We start from the raw sequence: 15265 nt of genomic DNA on the forward strand, positions 1-15265 counted from the left end.
GGGCAGACCCACTCGCAGCTGAATATTTTTCAGCGTCCAGCGGGTGGCGCTGCTTTACCAGGCTACCATTGCGGGATAGAGTGAATTTTGACATTCCAGTTACTAGCTCCACAAAAACAAGGCAGAAAGACTTGGGAAAAAAATCGGGTGTGACATAAAGTCGAATGTTCTATCAAACAGCTTCCTTGGTGGAGTTCTGCACTCTCTGAGTGCCTTTGTGTTATGGAATTGGGTGTGGATTTTTTACGCTATGAGAGGAAAGTGTGTGTTAAAAGATGCAAACCATCTTTGTGCTACAAGTTTGGCTAAATTGGTTGGTACATGTGTTCTGCAAAAGCAGGTAAAGTTACGGAAAATATGCTTTTTAGCGGACAGAAAAAAAAAACTGAAAGTGCTGGAAGGGGCATGAAGTGGAAATTGGTTTTGCGTCACCTCTCAGAGGCAAGTGGCAAGTCGGGTCAAGTGAAATCGTCACGCCATTGTCAATTAAGTAGAAATCATGCCACCACTGGAAGAAGAAAAAAGGTTTGGCAACATATGTGCTCTTTTATGGCCTTTAGCCTCTGACACCCTCAGTCTGAACGTACAGTACCATATAGGAAATGGGAAACGCTTTACTTTATGGTACAGTAATTACTGTGTACTTTCTGTGTAACCACAGGGTAACAGAAAGACGTTACATGGTATTTGAAGGGTAAAGGGGGATAATTACAGTAAATACCATGTTATACACATATCTCCAGAATTACTATGAAACTACTGGGTATTTTCTAACCATCTAATCGTCAAACTTCTCCCTGTTACCCTGTTGTTACCCCATTAATGGTATTTACTTTGTAATTAACCCCTTTTTAGCCTTTAGATACTATGTAACTTCTCTCGGTTACCCTGTTGTTACCCAGTAATTACATCGGGTAACTGTACCGTAAAGTAAAGCGTTACCAGGAAATGCTCTTGCGGTGGCGTTCAAAGAACTCCACTGGGGTGGCACTCCAGGGCCTCTGGCAGGTTCAGTTGAGCCCGTCTGAAAGGGCCCCCATCCCATCCCATCCCATTCCATTCCAACACACACACATACAGTGCAAAGAGGACCTAATGCTGGGCCTCCTCTCATCCTCGGCCCGGAGCAACTGAACAGGGTCGCTGACAGCTGTTGCTACTGTAGGCCCGGGACAAAGTCATCTGAAAGGGCCCCCCCTACCAAATACATATAATGTAATGGGGGACCCAATTCTGGGGCCCCCTATCTCTCTGGACCCGGGACAACATACCCCTTTGTCCCACCCCTGTCGGCAGGGCAGGCCTGCAACTGGACCCACCGTCCGTGACAGTGACGTCCACTTCCTCTTGCGGAGCTCACGGGTCCTGACCTATCATTTCCTGTAATCTCCACTGCTCTGTGAAGACAGGGGATTAATTTACCGCACAGTAGGGGAGGTCAAGGGGGCCAGAGGGGGGCATGGAAAGGTGTGGAGTGGGTTCAGCACTTTGAGGATGGGGGCAGTCTGTATGTTTCACTGTACGGACGTAAAACTACTAGGAGGATTTTTACTGTGTGTGTGTGTGTGTGTGTTCATGTGTGTGTGTGTGTGTGTGTGTGTGCGTGCGTGCGTGTGTGTGTCTGTGTGTGTGTGTGTGTGTGTGTGTGTGTGTGCGCGCGTGTGTGTGTGCGCGCGCGTGTGTGTGTGTGTGTGTGTGTGTGTGTGTGTGTGTGTGTGTGTGTGTGTGTGTGTGTGTGTGTGTGTGTGCGTGCGTGTGGTCTCCTGCAGCTGATGTTGTTTTCCCCTGGCTGTCCATAAACAGCGTGAGTGTGTACTGTTCAATCTCTTCAGTTCAAGAAGGTAGGTCTGCACACTGCGGAATAAGCTCCGCAAAATAAAGTTTATTAAATTAAGGCAGTGTTTCTCAACAGGGGTGCCGCGGGGCCCCCTCAAGGGTGCCGTGGAAACGTGGCTGATAAATAAATTATGTAATATAATACATATTAGTCTAAATTGATAAGTTAATGCTAGTCAGTTGAATCTTTCATCTGCCATTTATGTACAATAAAGTAAATATAGGTCGCTCCAGTCAGCTGTAACTTCGAACGTAGGTTGTGTGATGTCTCCAAATGTGTTACTTTTCTAAGCTTTTGTGGTTTCGGATGCAATGCCTGGCTTGTTGGTTTGGGTTGCCTTGAATTTTTTTATGAATTGAAAGGGTGCCTCGCCTAAACAAAGGTTGAGAAACACTGGATTAAGGCATATGCCTTTCAATCCAGGGTGATCAAAATGTTTCTGTTTTAACCCATTGATGCCTGGTGTTGCGTTGTGCAACATTGGCCCTGGCGCCTGGAGCTGCATTACGCAACATTCAGGCTCATGAGATTTGAGACAACTTTATTAAAAATCTCTGTTTGTTTGAGATGAATGAACACATTCTAATTAAAGATGAGGGTCTTAGCGTTAAAATGAAACTTTGTGCATATTTTTATGTGCTTCAGAAGCTGAGATATTTAGGTTTTTATAGGCTGAGGGCAGCTTTTCTTAAAAAGGGCTCAGGCATTCAGCACCCTTGTTTGCAGGTGCCTTAGGTGTCAATGGGTTAATTTTAGAGATGCACCGGATCCTGATTTTTAGGATCCTGCCGGATACCGGATCCACTGCCAAAGATCCTGCCAGATCCGGAACCGGATACCGGATCCTACGAAAGGGTTGAAACACATAGCCTACTCACACACGTGGGCCCTTTTTATCACGTTGGCTCAAACTATTTTGACTGAAAAGCTTCGGCTACCGGATCCTGGATCCTGGAACCGGATCCGGATCCAGTGAAAAACCCTATTATCCCGCCGGATCCGGAACCGGATCTTGGATCCTGTGCATCTCTAGTTAATTTAATAAACTTTATTTTTCTGAGCTCATTCCGCAGTGTGCTGCAGACCTACCTCCTTGAACTGTCTGACACTTTTGTCTGGCACCTGTAGCAAGTGACTTTGGATGTGCACACCACCCTACCCAAAACGAGTGCTGTTCAATCTCTGCCATCACAGGCAGTTAATGCATGTGGAGACGGAGATGCCATGTATTTACCGGATTATCATTGACTTTCAAATCTCTTCGAGACTTGGTCTGACCAAGAGCATAACAATTAACGTTTCACAAATGGCATGGTTGACTCGCATCCCTAGGTTTGCTACTGGTTGACTGGTTTCCGACAAAGTGGGAGGTGTTCCTGATTTTTCAGGAGATCAGAAACGATATTTACATTGCTCTTGACCTGACTAGAAGCAATGCCGAAGGTGTTGCGTCACTAGGAGGGCGTGGCCTGGCTAGCGATGTCTACCTGTAGAAAATGTTGGACTGACTCACTGTTTGATCACCCCTAAAACTCTGCTGCTCTCATATTATCTTCTGCACTCTGTTTACCTCAAAGCATTCTGGGCCAATCATGGGGCTTTAAACAAAGAACGCTTGTTTCAATGAGGTCACCCCTTTCCTAATGCTCGGAAAACGCACGCACACATGCACACACGCACGTACACACACACGCACGCACGCACGCACGCACGCACACACACACACACACACACACACACACACACACACACACACACACACACACACAGAGGAGCCCAAACACAGTAGCCTACACAAGATTCCATTGTAGATGTCTGGACAATGCATTGGCTACAGTAGCTTCCCTACATGCATTGCACACCTACATGCATTGCACATCTACATGCATTGCACACATACATGCATTGCATGCCCATTCTATGGTTAGGAAGATGATAATCACAGACTGTATTTTAGGTAGAGAGCAATAAGTAGTGAAATCTTTCATTAAAGGGACACTGTGCAGAAAATGGTCAAAAAGGTACTGCAACTATGCTGCTCATTGAAACTGGGCTGCCTATTGCCAAATTTGATCTTTACATGAAAGTTTACTAAGTAATAAACACATATGTTCTAGTATGGTCCAAGTACAGTAATTTTTGCAGCTAAAAATGGCTATTTTTGGAAATTCAAAATGGCGGACCATGGAGAAGATCCCCCTTTTAATGTATGAAAAGTGCAATTTTTCCAGTCATAATAAATACTTACAATTTGATGCGGGTGGTAAGTATTCATGAAAAAGGTAACATTAGTGAATGGGCAGCATGAATTCTGGAAATAAACAGCTAAAAATCTCACACAGTGTCCCTTTAATAATCTGCTGAATTAACGTCATTAGTTGCTTCTCTATGAGATGATGGTATCTATACTGTGTCCTGTTTGTTTGTTTGTTTGTTTGTTTGGGGGGGGGGTGTCACCACAAAGGGGGGGGTAGCACCCATGGACTCCATCAGCATTCAATGCAGGTGTGCAGGGTAATCAATTAGTGCCACCCCCCCTTTTGTGGTGACCCCCCCCCCCCCCCTCCCCCCATCAAAACATCACCAAAAAACACATATACTATAATAACTGAACAAAACCACAAAGAGTAATGTCAACAATGTGACAATAGAAATAGAAAACACTTTTAAACGATTTTTCATATGCAATTGCCCGGTCGACGCGGTCCATCCCTAGGACCACACCCTGACGGTGATGAAGTGTAAGCATGACCATAGAAAATATCTGAGTTGATTTGGCAATCTGACTTTCAGCATGAGCATCATCAACTTGAGACTACCATGTTAGGTGCGGGAAATGGCAAGGCAACGCTGACCACTTTGGCTGGTCCCAGGACAAAGTCAATGCATACAATGTTAATGAGGAACCAATTATGCTGCCCCCCCCCCCCCCCTCTCCCTGGGCCCGGGACAACTGACCCCATTAGTCCCCCCAATCCCCCCCCACCCCTGTCAGCTTCCCTGGGAAATGGCACTGGCGCGGTTCTCTGTCGCCCTAAAAATAAGTGGCATCAAAGACTCAGGACAAAACAAGGCCTGACCCAGTCTGTCTGTCTGCCTGTCTGTCTGTCTGCCTGCCTGTCTGTCTGCCAGTCTGCCTGCCTGTCTGTCTGCCAGTCTGCTGTCTGTTTGCTCTCTGTCTGTCTGTCTGTCTGTCTGTCTGCTCTCTGCCTGCCTGTCTGCTGTCTGTCTGTCTGCTCTCTGCTGTCTGTCTGTCTGCTCTGCTCTCTGCTGTCTTTCAGTCTGTCTGTTCTCTGCCTGCCCGTCTGCTGTCTGTCTGTCTGCTCTCTGATGTCTGTCTGTCTGTCTGCTCTCTGCTGTCTGTCAGTCTGTCTGTTCTCTGTCTGTCTGTCTGTCTGTCTGCTCTCTGCTGTCTGTCTGATGAAACTGACAAAATTACTGCCATGTGTCCTAACTAAGTACAAGATCTCACGGCCGGGGGACAACAACTGAAACAAAAGACTGTGAGGTCAACACTGTAATTCTGCTACCCCCCACCCCCTTCCACCCCAGCCCACTTGTCATTCTGCTACCCCCCACCCCCTTCCACCCCTCTTGTAATTCTGCTACCACAGCACACACCCCCCCCACTTGTAATTCTGCTACCCCCACCCCCCTCCACCTCCCCCACCCCACTTGCTCCCCCTTCCTCATCCTCTTCCTCCCCCCGCCCCCTTCTCATCAGCAGAAGCATTCATTCATTTGCGCAAACTATTTATTTTTATTTTCTACTGTTATGTTTCATGTTTTAACCCGTTAAGACGCAGCGTTATATATTTGCTGCTACCAGAATGGCAATGACCAAGTCGTAGTGCATTACCAAAGGCCCTGTGTAATGTCATAATATTGTAGTACTATGGTAGTAATGCATTACCAAAGGCAGTGTTATGTCATAGTATTGTAGTACTATGGTAGTTCACTTTTCAATGACTACAGTATTATAGAGTGCCACAGGAGGTACGGCGTGCATTATGGGGCTACCTGGGGCTACCCTGATGAGGCAAATGCTTTCTTTCTCATCGCCGCACGACACGTTGTTCTACCCATTCTATTCAATTGAAAAGTCATAAATATGTCTTTCAGCCCGAATACCTCTAAAGATTTGCCTTCCTTTCTAGACTGTCTGCTAATGTTTTGCGTTGCTTGTGTTGCCCTGTTTTGTCATAACTGTAATAATGACTCGTGAAATGTATGATGTATCAAATGTATAACACTAAGATACAATATATAATGTGGTTTTGTAGTGATGATGACAATGTTGTGTATTATCAACTGATTTTTTTTTTAAACAGGGCTTCAACAACTGACTATAATCATTGTTATCACTCCAAGAAAACAACAATGAATTACTCATCATATAATACGTGTCCTGATTGGCCTGGCCTGCATTGATTGCCACCTTGCTTCTCTCTGTTGTCAATAGCACCAGAGATTCTTTAAGTATATAGAGATATGCCAATGTAATAGGTTGCTATGGGCACCTAACATGACCAGGCTCCGGTCTGCCTAAAGAGGCGGGTCATAATACTCCTAGCATTGAATAGAACAGTCAGAGATTCTTTAAGTATATAGAGATATGCCAACATAATAGGTTTCTATGGGCACCTAACGTGACCAGGTTCCGGTCTGCCTAAAGGGGCGTGACATAATGCTCCTAGCATTGAATAGAACAGTCCTTAGGTCTGCCTAGGTCTGCCTAAAGGGGAGTGTGTGCCATAATACTCCTAGCATTGAATAGAACAGTCCTTAGGTCTGCCTAAAGGGGGATCCCCCCCTCCCCCTTGCAATAATAGAACCCGGAAACAATGGGCCAATGGAACCTCTCTCTCTCTACTCTCTCTGATAGCACTGTATCTTAATATACAAATGTACACAGTGCCTGGATGATTCCTCCAATAACATCATAGTGGCACACAGTAATCCTTTTGTCAATAGCGCAAAGCACACATCCTGGCTAAGAGAGCACCGGATGAAATGTCTGTATAGATTTTAATGATTTTATATTGAGTCGAAGGAGAGGATTGTGCACATCCCAGGAAAAGGTGCAGGACGAAGGCCAACTAGTTTCCAAAGTGAGACGTCCGCACACTTAAAAATCCTTTTTTGTCTTTTATTATTTCATGGCTAGATTACGTTTCCACTTCATCAGATTCTCTACAAACACAGTCTGAGGGGTGATTAGAACATGCCTGGCAATGAGTTTATATTGTAATTTGTTTTGTTTTGTTCTCTGTGTGTGTGGTTCCTGTCCAGTGGTGTACTGGAGATTTTTAAAGTGGGGGTACGCGATTTGTGAGCTCATCAATAAATTAGGCAACTTATCATGTCAACCCCTTTTTTGTATTCAAACACTGACAGAATTTTTCTTTTTTAAATCTCACCTCAGGAGGAGCGGGTGGACTGCGTACCCCCCCGTACCACGCCCACTACACCCCTGTTCCTGTCTGATTGTACTGGTCTGTCCTGGTGTGTGTTCTTTTCATGTGTACTTTCTGTATTATGTGACTGTGGACCAAGAGTCTGTCGAATGGACTGAATTGAATTACACGTATGTGTCCATTAAAACCCAACTTTTATATGACCATCTCGTTTTAGTTTTCACTAAGTGGGAGCTTCAGACCTCCTGATTTTGAATCGCTCTAGAACAGGCGTCACCAACGTGGTGCCCACGGGCGCCAGGTCGCCCTCCAGGAGCTTCTGATGTGCCCACCATGTTAGTAAACACAACAGTGACGACTACAAGATTTTAGTCACAATGTTTTTCTTAATTTAAATATGAGCTTATTTCTTCATAACCTATAAGCAAATTATCGTTCAATCACAGTAGAGGATTTTGAACAAACGAGTAGCCCTCGGGTAGCTCTCAGTAGCCCTCGAGTGGCCCTTGGTAGCCCTTGGTAGCCCTGAGTAGCCCTCACACCCAGAAAGGTTGGGGACCCCTGCTCTGGAGCTACTATATTCAAGGCCAACAGAACACCACACAACAAAAAGCTCCTTAAAAAGGTGCAAGCCCTCTGTTGGATCACCATGTTTGTCATTAAAAACAAAACAAGACATTATTATTTTCAACATATACATAAATCATGCCCCTACTCCAAGTGTACTCCTGAAGGCCTTTCCCATGCATGTTTGAATGCCATTATTCCACCTTATTGTTGCGTTGGTTTGATACAATGCGAGGTGAAGTGAGTAATCACACCCAGGGAAGCTGACAAGCAAAGGGGTCTGTTGTCCAGGGCCCAGGGAGAGGGCACCCAGAATCGGGTTCACAATATTTTGTATGTATTGTCCGGGGGTGGTGGTGGGGTGGGGTGGGGGGCATTTCGGTTGACTTTGTTCTGGGCCCAGCCAAAGCTGTCAGTGCCCCTGGTGTACGGATTCCGTCTCCACGCCGCTGAGACCTGATTAACCCTCTGGGGCTGGGAGGAGGACCTTCCCTTCCCAGCATCCTTTGTTGCTGGCAGGAGGAGGAAACAGAAAGCCTGCCTTGGACAGGGCTGGACTGGTCATCTGGCATGGAGGGCATTTTCCCAGTGGGCCAACAGTCCTCAGGGGCCGATGCTTTTTTTTTCGGTAACACTTTATTTTAGGGATACATCTATTAGCACTAAAAAATACAATGTGCCTGTATAAGTAACTTGTAAGGCATGTACAAAGCTAAATCAAACATTTGTTAGGCATGTATTCACAAATGTCTTGTTCATGCACAATAAGGGATTTATTACGTATCAGCGTTTGCTTAGTACATGCCTTACAAGTTACGTACACAGGCATTAACATTGTATGTATTTGTGCTAATAGATGTATCCCTAAAATTAAGTGTTACCTATTTTCCCTTCTAGACTGCAGATGGGGCAGCCCACTGGTCCATCTGTAGAGGACGAGTGCACTATTTTGAACATTTAGCCCCTTTCCTGAATTGTCTGTAATAAAGTGAAGTGCTGCTAAACAGTTGTTTAGGGTGGTCTTAACCCCTTAAGGTGCAGCTTTATACATTTGTTGTTACCAGTATGGTAATGACAAAGTCATGGTGCATTACTAAAGGACCTGTGTTATGTCATAGTATTGTAGTGCTGTAGTTACATTTCAGTGACTATTACAGCATGCCACTGGAGGTACGGCACGCATTAAGGGGCTACGCAGGGTGCGATTTGTCGGAAAACCAGAAGGGGGAATATGTTTCGGATTGTGGGCAATATCAATGGAATTACATTAAACTGTGATAAAATCATGGAGAAAAAGTTGCGATATCAAGACCAGAAGGGGGGAAAGTCCCCCCCATCCCCCCCTACAAATCGCACCCTGGTCTTAAGAACAGATTTGGACATGCCCATACAGTAGACGGCCATTCTAAAGTCAGTTGAGACAAAAAAAAAAAACAAATAACGAGAGACACCAGTGAACAACATAAAATAAATGGGTGAGGACCACCCCAGTTATTGCAGACCATGCAGAAAAGGGGCTTAATGTTCAAAATAGTGCACTGTCCTTAGATATGAAGGGTTCAGATGCAAAACCCTTCATCTGAAGTCTTCATATATAGAGAGTGGAGGGTGCGAGTCGCAACTCTGTCAGGTGATGGTGAATGCCAGGGGGGCAGGGGATGGTGAATGCCAGGGGGGCAGGGGATGGTGAATGCCAGGGGGGCAGGGGATGGTGAATGCCAGGGGGGCAGGGGATGGTGAATGCCAGGGGGGCAGGGGATTCGATGTCTCGAGGGCTGTTTAGGACCCTTAGGGCCATCTGATACGGCCCTCTGTGTAATTTAACCCCTTAAAACACGGCATTATAAATTAGCTGTCACCAGAATGCCCAATGACCAAGTCGTAATGTCTAACTAAAGGCCCTGTGCACTGTCACAGTAGTGTAGTACTATACAGTAGTAGTTCACTTCCAATGACTATCACAGTGTGCCTCAGGAGGTACATTAAGGGGTTAAGGGGTTAAATGTTATGCGGTTTCACATGCAACATAACATTGTAAAGGAATCTTTGACATTATATTTGCAATATAATTAAGTTTTGTCTTCAGGGGACCTAGTGAAGGTGGGGTCTGTTGTAAAGGAGGCCACCCTCTATAGGCCTAAAGTGCAGAGGGGGTAAATCCTGGTTTGTGTTCATAGTACGGCCCTTCGAGGACTTAAACACAGTTAACTCCTTTAAAGGGACACTGTGCAGGAAATGGACAAAAAAGGTACTGCAACTATGCTGCTCATTGAAACTGGGTTGGCTATCGCCAAATTTGATATTTACATGGAAGTGTACTAAGTAATAACCAAATATTTTCTAGTATGGTCCAAGTAGAGTCATTTTTGCAGCTAAAAATGTTTATTTTTGGAAATTCAAAATGGCGGACCATGGAGAAGATCCCCCTTTTCATATATGAAAAGTGCAATTTTTCCAGTCATAATGAATACTTAGAATTTCATGGTGGTGGCAAGTATTCATGAAAAATGTAACATTAGGGAATGGGCAGCATGAATTCTGGAAATTACTAAAAATCTCACACAGTGTCCCTTTAATCAAATTTGTAGTGGCCCACAAAAATGTATGACAAAAAAAGCCCAGGCCGTTTTTTCGGCCAAAGTCCAGCCCTGGCCTTGGCATATGGTACAAGCTGACCTCCTGTTTACACATCCCACAATACAGCAATACCCTGCATGCATGGGAACCAGTTTAATGGACAGGATGGCATACCGTACAATTCCACACAATGTGTGTGTCTTTTTGTGTGTGTGTGCGTGTGTGCGTGTGTGTGTGTGTGTGTGTGTGTGTGTGTGTGTGTGTGTGTGTGTGCGTGTGTGTGTGTGTGTGTGTGTGTGTATGCGCGTGTGTGTGTGTGTGTGTGTGTGTGTGTGTGTGTGTGTGTGTGTGTGTGTGTGTGTGTGTGTGTGTGTGTGTGTGTGTGTGTGGTTTTTGTCTGTTTGTCTCTGTGTTCCACTGGCTTGGCACACATGCATGTCTATTGTCAGGTGCAGCCTATTAATAACCTAAGATTACAACACATGGCCCTGTACGTTGATGTTCTCTTTGAGAGCTTGATTTGATTGAAAATGCAAAATCACTTACACTTAATTTCATTTTCCATTACGGTTCATTTCCATGTAACAGCAATAATATTCTCCACTTATGTATATTTTAATTAGTTAAGTAATACCATCCTTACCCGTAGGCCCACTGTATGGCACAACGCAAAGAGTCCTGTTGCATATTGTTGCATATCTTTGTTGCACTCTTTGTTACACAGTTACTCGCCCAATTGGGCTACTTGGGATTGCTGTCTGCAGGTAAACACAGGAAAAATGGGCTATTTGGGTTTTTTTCTGCACTTTTGGGCCCATAGAAATGCAATTTGTTAAAATTGGGCGGAATTTAGCGTTTTTGTGAACCTATTGGGCAGGATTTGATCAGACACGCCTGACAACACTGTCCAGGAGGGCAAAGGGGCAGGTGCTTTAGCACCACCTCGTCTTTACCTGTGCACGCCTATGTAGCAAATACCGTAGAACACAACATACGTTTTCATTACATTACATTGCATTGCATTTGGCAGACGCTTTTTAACCAAAGCGACTTACTAACGAGGACATAATCATGGCAAACATCACTAGCAGATAGCCTACATACGTTTTAGCACATAAATTAATCACGTACCATACAACACACCCAACGTCTCAACATACTCAGCATAGTCAACAGCACTTGCTGAAGGCCCAGCCCATGCATCCAAGTGCTATTGACGGTCTCTTTACGTAATACTGTCCATAATATCTTTTCCTTCATTCTCTTTCTCTTATTCTCTTTCCCAAGCAGTTGGAATGACAACTGTGTATGATAATGTGCTAGAGAAAAAATACTATTGCTTTTTCTTATTGTACAACAATGATTCAAGAGCTTTGGGGGTTTAACAATGGCTACGTTTACATGAGACATTTAATTCGGAATTAACTCCACTTAATTCTGAATAAAGCTTAATTCCGCTTTGAAAACGTCATGTAAACACCTCTTAATTCGGAAATTAAAGGAAAGATCAAAGTAAACTCGCCGGAACTATTTACTTCTGAATTCTTAATTTGGAATTAAAAACATCATGTAAACGTAGTGATTGACACTTACGGGCCGAATGGAAGCAGCTGCATCGTCATAGCTTCCCCTCCTCATGGTGGAACAGGTCAGGGCGACAGACGGATATACCGATGGATGGACAGATGAACAAGCGAGCCGAGGAAGAGTGCACGAAGAGTGGAAGAAGAGTACTCCAGTAGTGGTCTTACTCCTGGCGTTGTCACTCCTTGGTATTATAAGGCTCTTCTTGACGTTAGAGGTCCCACACTGACACCGTCAGATGCGTGCTACTGCCAGTGGCAGAGTTCGCGTCTCTGTGTGTGTATGGGTGCGAGAGAGAGAATGTGTGTGTGTCTGGGTGGGTGGGTGGCCGGGTGTGTGTGTGTGTGTGTGTGTGTGTGTGTGTGTGTGTGTGTGTGTGTGTGTGTGTGTGTGTGTGTGTGTGTGTGTTTTCCTCTGCAGCTCCTGTTTAGGCACCAACGGCTGCAGATGCCCCTGGGATGGGAACACGAATGTTGACTGAACCCTCAGAAACGGGACACTGCAGAATGGGGCACTTTGTGTGTGTGAGTGTGTGTGTGTGTGTGTGTGTGTGTGTGTGTGTTCCACCAGTTTCCCGGCCGTCGTCTGTAGTTGCTCTTAATGAGACGGAGAACAATGGGGGCTCACAAGAGACAAAAACATAGCAGAAGCGAACCGAGGCCAGAGAGTGTGTGTGTGTGTGTGTGTGTGTGTGTGTGTGTGTGTGTGTGTGTGTGTGTGTGTGTGTGTGTGTGTGTGTGTGTGTGTGTGTGTGTGTGTGTGTGTGTGTGTGTGTGTGTGTTTGTGTGTGTGAGTGTGTGTGTGTGTGTGTGTGTGTGTGTGTGTGTGTGTGTGTGTGTGTTTGTGTGTGTGTGTGTGTGTGTGTGTTTGTGTGTGTGAGTGTGTGTGTGTGTGTGTGTGTGAGGGGTTTTGGCCTGACCTGGGCCCCTGCACACCCCCATCAAATGTGTTCCCACCCCCCACCCCTCTCTCTCTCTCTCTCTCTCTCTCTCTCTCTCTCTCTCTCTCTCTCTCTCTCTCTCTCTCTCTCTCAATGATGCCAAATTGACTAAATGAAAAAATTGCCTTGAATTGTTGAATTTTTTGTTTCACAAATAAATAAATGTAAATATGGGCGGAAAAAAGAAAAAAAATCATGCTGAATGGTTTCATGTAACAATGTCTCCTGCTGGGTGAAAACGTCTGACAGGCAATAAAAGTACACAACTGTCCTAACTCAGTGCTGTCCTATTCTCTTTATTTTGTAGGCTATAATAAGGGACACTGTGTAAGATTTTTAGTTGTTTATTTCCAGAATTCATGCTGCCCATTCACTAATGTTACCTTTTTCATGAATACTTACCACCACCATCAAATTCTAAGTATTCATTATGACTGGAAAAATTGCACTTTTCATACATGAAAAGGGGCATCTTCTCCATGGTCTGCCATTTTGAATTTCCAGAAATAGCCATTTTCAGCTGCAAAAATGACTGTACTTGGACCATACTAGAAAATATTTGTTTATTACTTAGTAAACTTTCATATTAAGATCAAATTTGGCAATAGCCAGTTTCAATGAGCAGCATTGTTGCAGTACCTTTTTTTGACCATTTCCTGCACAGTGTCCCTTTAAAGGAGTTAACTGTGTTAAAGCAGTTATGTCTGTAAAAAGAAGGTACTACCTGTTGTTTCATATGTGACTTGAGGAAGGCAGACAGGCTGAAAAAATGTCACATAAAAAAATATTCTCTGCAATTTCTCTCGTCTCCCAAAGCAGTTACGTATGTCTGTCAGCAATCAATTTCCAAGGTCAAATGTTATTTGGTCTTCATCTGTGCCCTGCAGTTAGAGGTTTGTGAATTGTGTGTAAAAACACAACAACAAATGGTTGCATCGACCAATTATTGATTTTACGGAAAGCCCACGCCATCAGTGGCCTTCGTGCTCCTCAGGTCCTATTACTGTGTCAGCGCAGGCCAAGGTTGTGTAAACACAAGGCTGACAAGGGACTGAACTGTAAGAACCGTATTGGGGAAAAAAATATAGGCTACCATACAAACAATATGTTGCCCCTGGGATGTCCGTAACACACAATGCTTTGAGATAGCGGTGGTGCTCAACCTTTTTTGAACAAACGCCCCCTTGACTTCATCATAAGCCTCTCGTCGCCCCCTCAACACCCCCCGTAGTATTGAAAAATAAAATAGACTAATGACCCCCAATGGGAACTAAGCCCCACCCCCACTCAGCTGTATCCTTCTCAACGCCCCCCCCTAGGGCTCCTCAGAGTCCCCTGGGGGGCTGTACCGCCCCCGTTGAGAAAGACTATGCTATAGTAAGCCACGGACTGGAGTCTTGTTCCTCCGACAACACCTATAGCCACAGCAAGGTTATCAGTAGGCATGTGCACTGGGAAGAAAAATAAAATGCAGTGTTACTTCGAAACTTAGAGAGACAATCTAATATCTATACCCAGAGTAGGCCTACTCTCTAAGTGTTGAATTAATGAATTAATTAAAGTGCACATATGTGAGCTCAACACTTTGATGTTTTGCTGTGCTCAGTTCCAAATTCATTTAAATTCATCATCATGGAGTGTTTCATGTATGGCAGTGATTCTTAAAGGGGAAATCCGGTGTAAAATGGCTTCAAATGTGTTAAAACATGATGCTGAGGGCTAAGTCTGGGCACATACCTGAACAGGGCCGCTGACAGCTTTAGCTGGGCCCAGGACAAAGTCATTTGAAAGGGCCCTTCAGCCCAATACATACAATGTCATAATGAACCAATTCTGGGCCCCCTGTCTCCCAGGGCCTGGGACAACTGTCCCCTTTGTCGCTTTGCCCTTTTTTTTTTTTTTTTTTTTTTTTTTTACATTTTTTTTTTTTTCGACAAAAGAGACTGGCGGCCCACGATGTCATGTTGACGGCCCTCGGCCAGGGCGGTTTTAAGGAGTGGCATTTGCCCCCCAGAAATATGATATGCCAGGCCAGGTGCCCATCATTGGACCTGAGAGCTCGAGCAGGGGCATAAAAAGAGAGCATGTCTAGCTATATCTCAGACATGCTCTCTTTTTATGCCCCTGCTCGAGCTCTCAGGTCCAATGATGCCAAGCTGCTAAGGACCCCCCACCCCCCGCAGAAGAAGATCGGCGACGCCGCGTTTGCCTGCTATGCGCCCAAGAGATGGAACGCCCTCCCCATCGAGATTCGATCAACCACCTCCGTCGACTCCTTTAAGAAGCAGCTGAAGACCCACCTCTTCATCCTTGCCAACTCCTAGCTGCCAAGGCGTCATAGTG

The 15265-nt window shown here is 45.0% G+C and overlaps 1 protein-coding gene across 2 annotated transcripts in view; it reads right to left on the bottom strand.

The window, feature by feature from the left end:
* tagapb (T cell activation RhoGTPase activating protein b) overlaps nt 1–12267 on the bottom strand; it is a 90583-nt gene extending 78316 nt beyond the window's left edge. For both annotated transcript variants that reach the window (XM_063223731.1, XM_063223729.1), the window contains exon 1: nt 11992–12267. In XM_063223731.1, the coding sequence (XP_063079801.1) occupies nt 11992–12036 (45 nt within the window). In that variant the 5' untranslated portion in view covers nt 12037–12267. The remainder of the gene's footprint in view (nt 1–11991) is intronic.
* Between the last annotated feature and the right edge of the window lie 2998 nt (nt 12268–15265).

This window comes from Engraulis encrasicolus, chromosome 18, assembly GCF_034702125.1.
Source record: "Engraulis encrasicolus isolate BLACKSEA-1 chromosome 18, IST_EnEncr_1.0, whole genome shotgun sequence".
Lineage (NCBI taxonomy): Eukaryota > Metazoa > Chordata > Actinopteri > Clupeiformes > Engraulidae > Engraulis > Engraulis encrasicolus.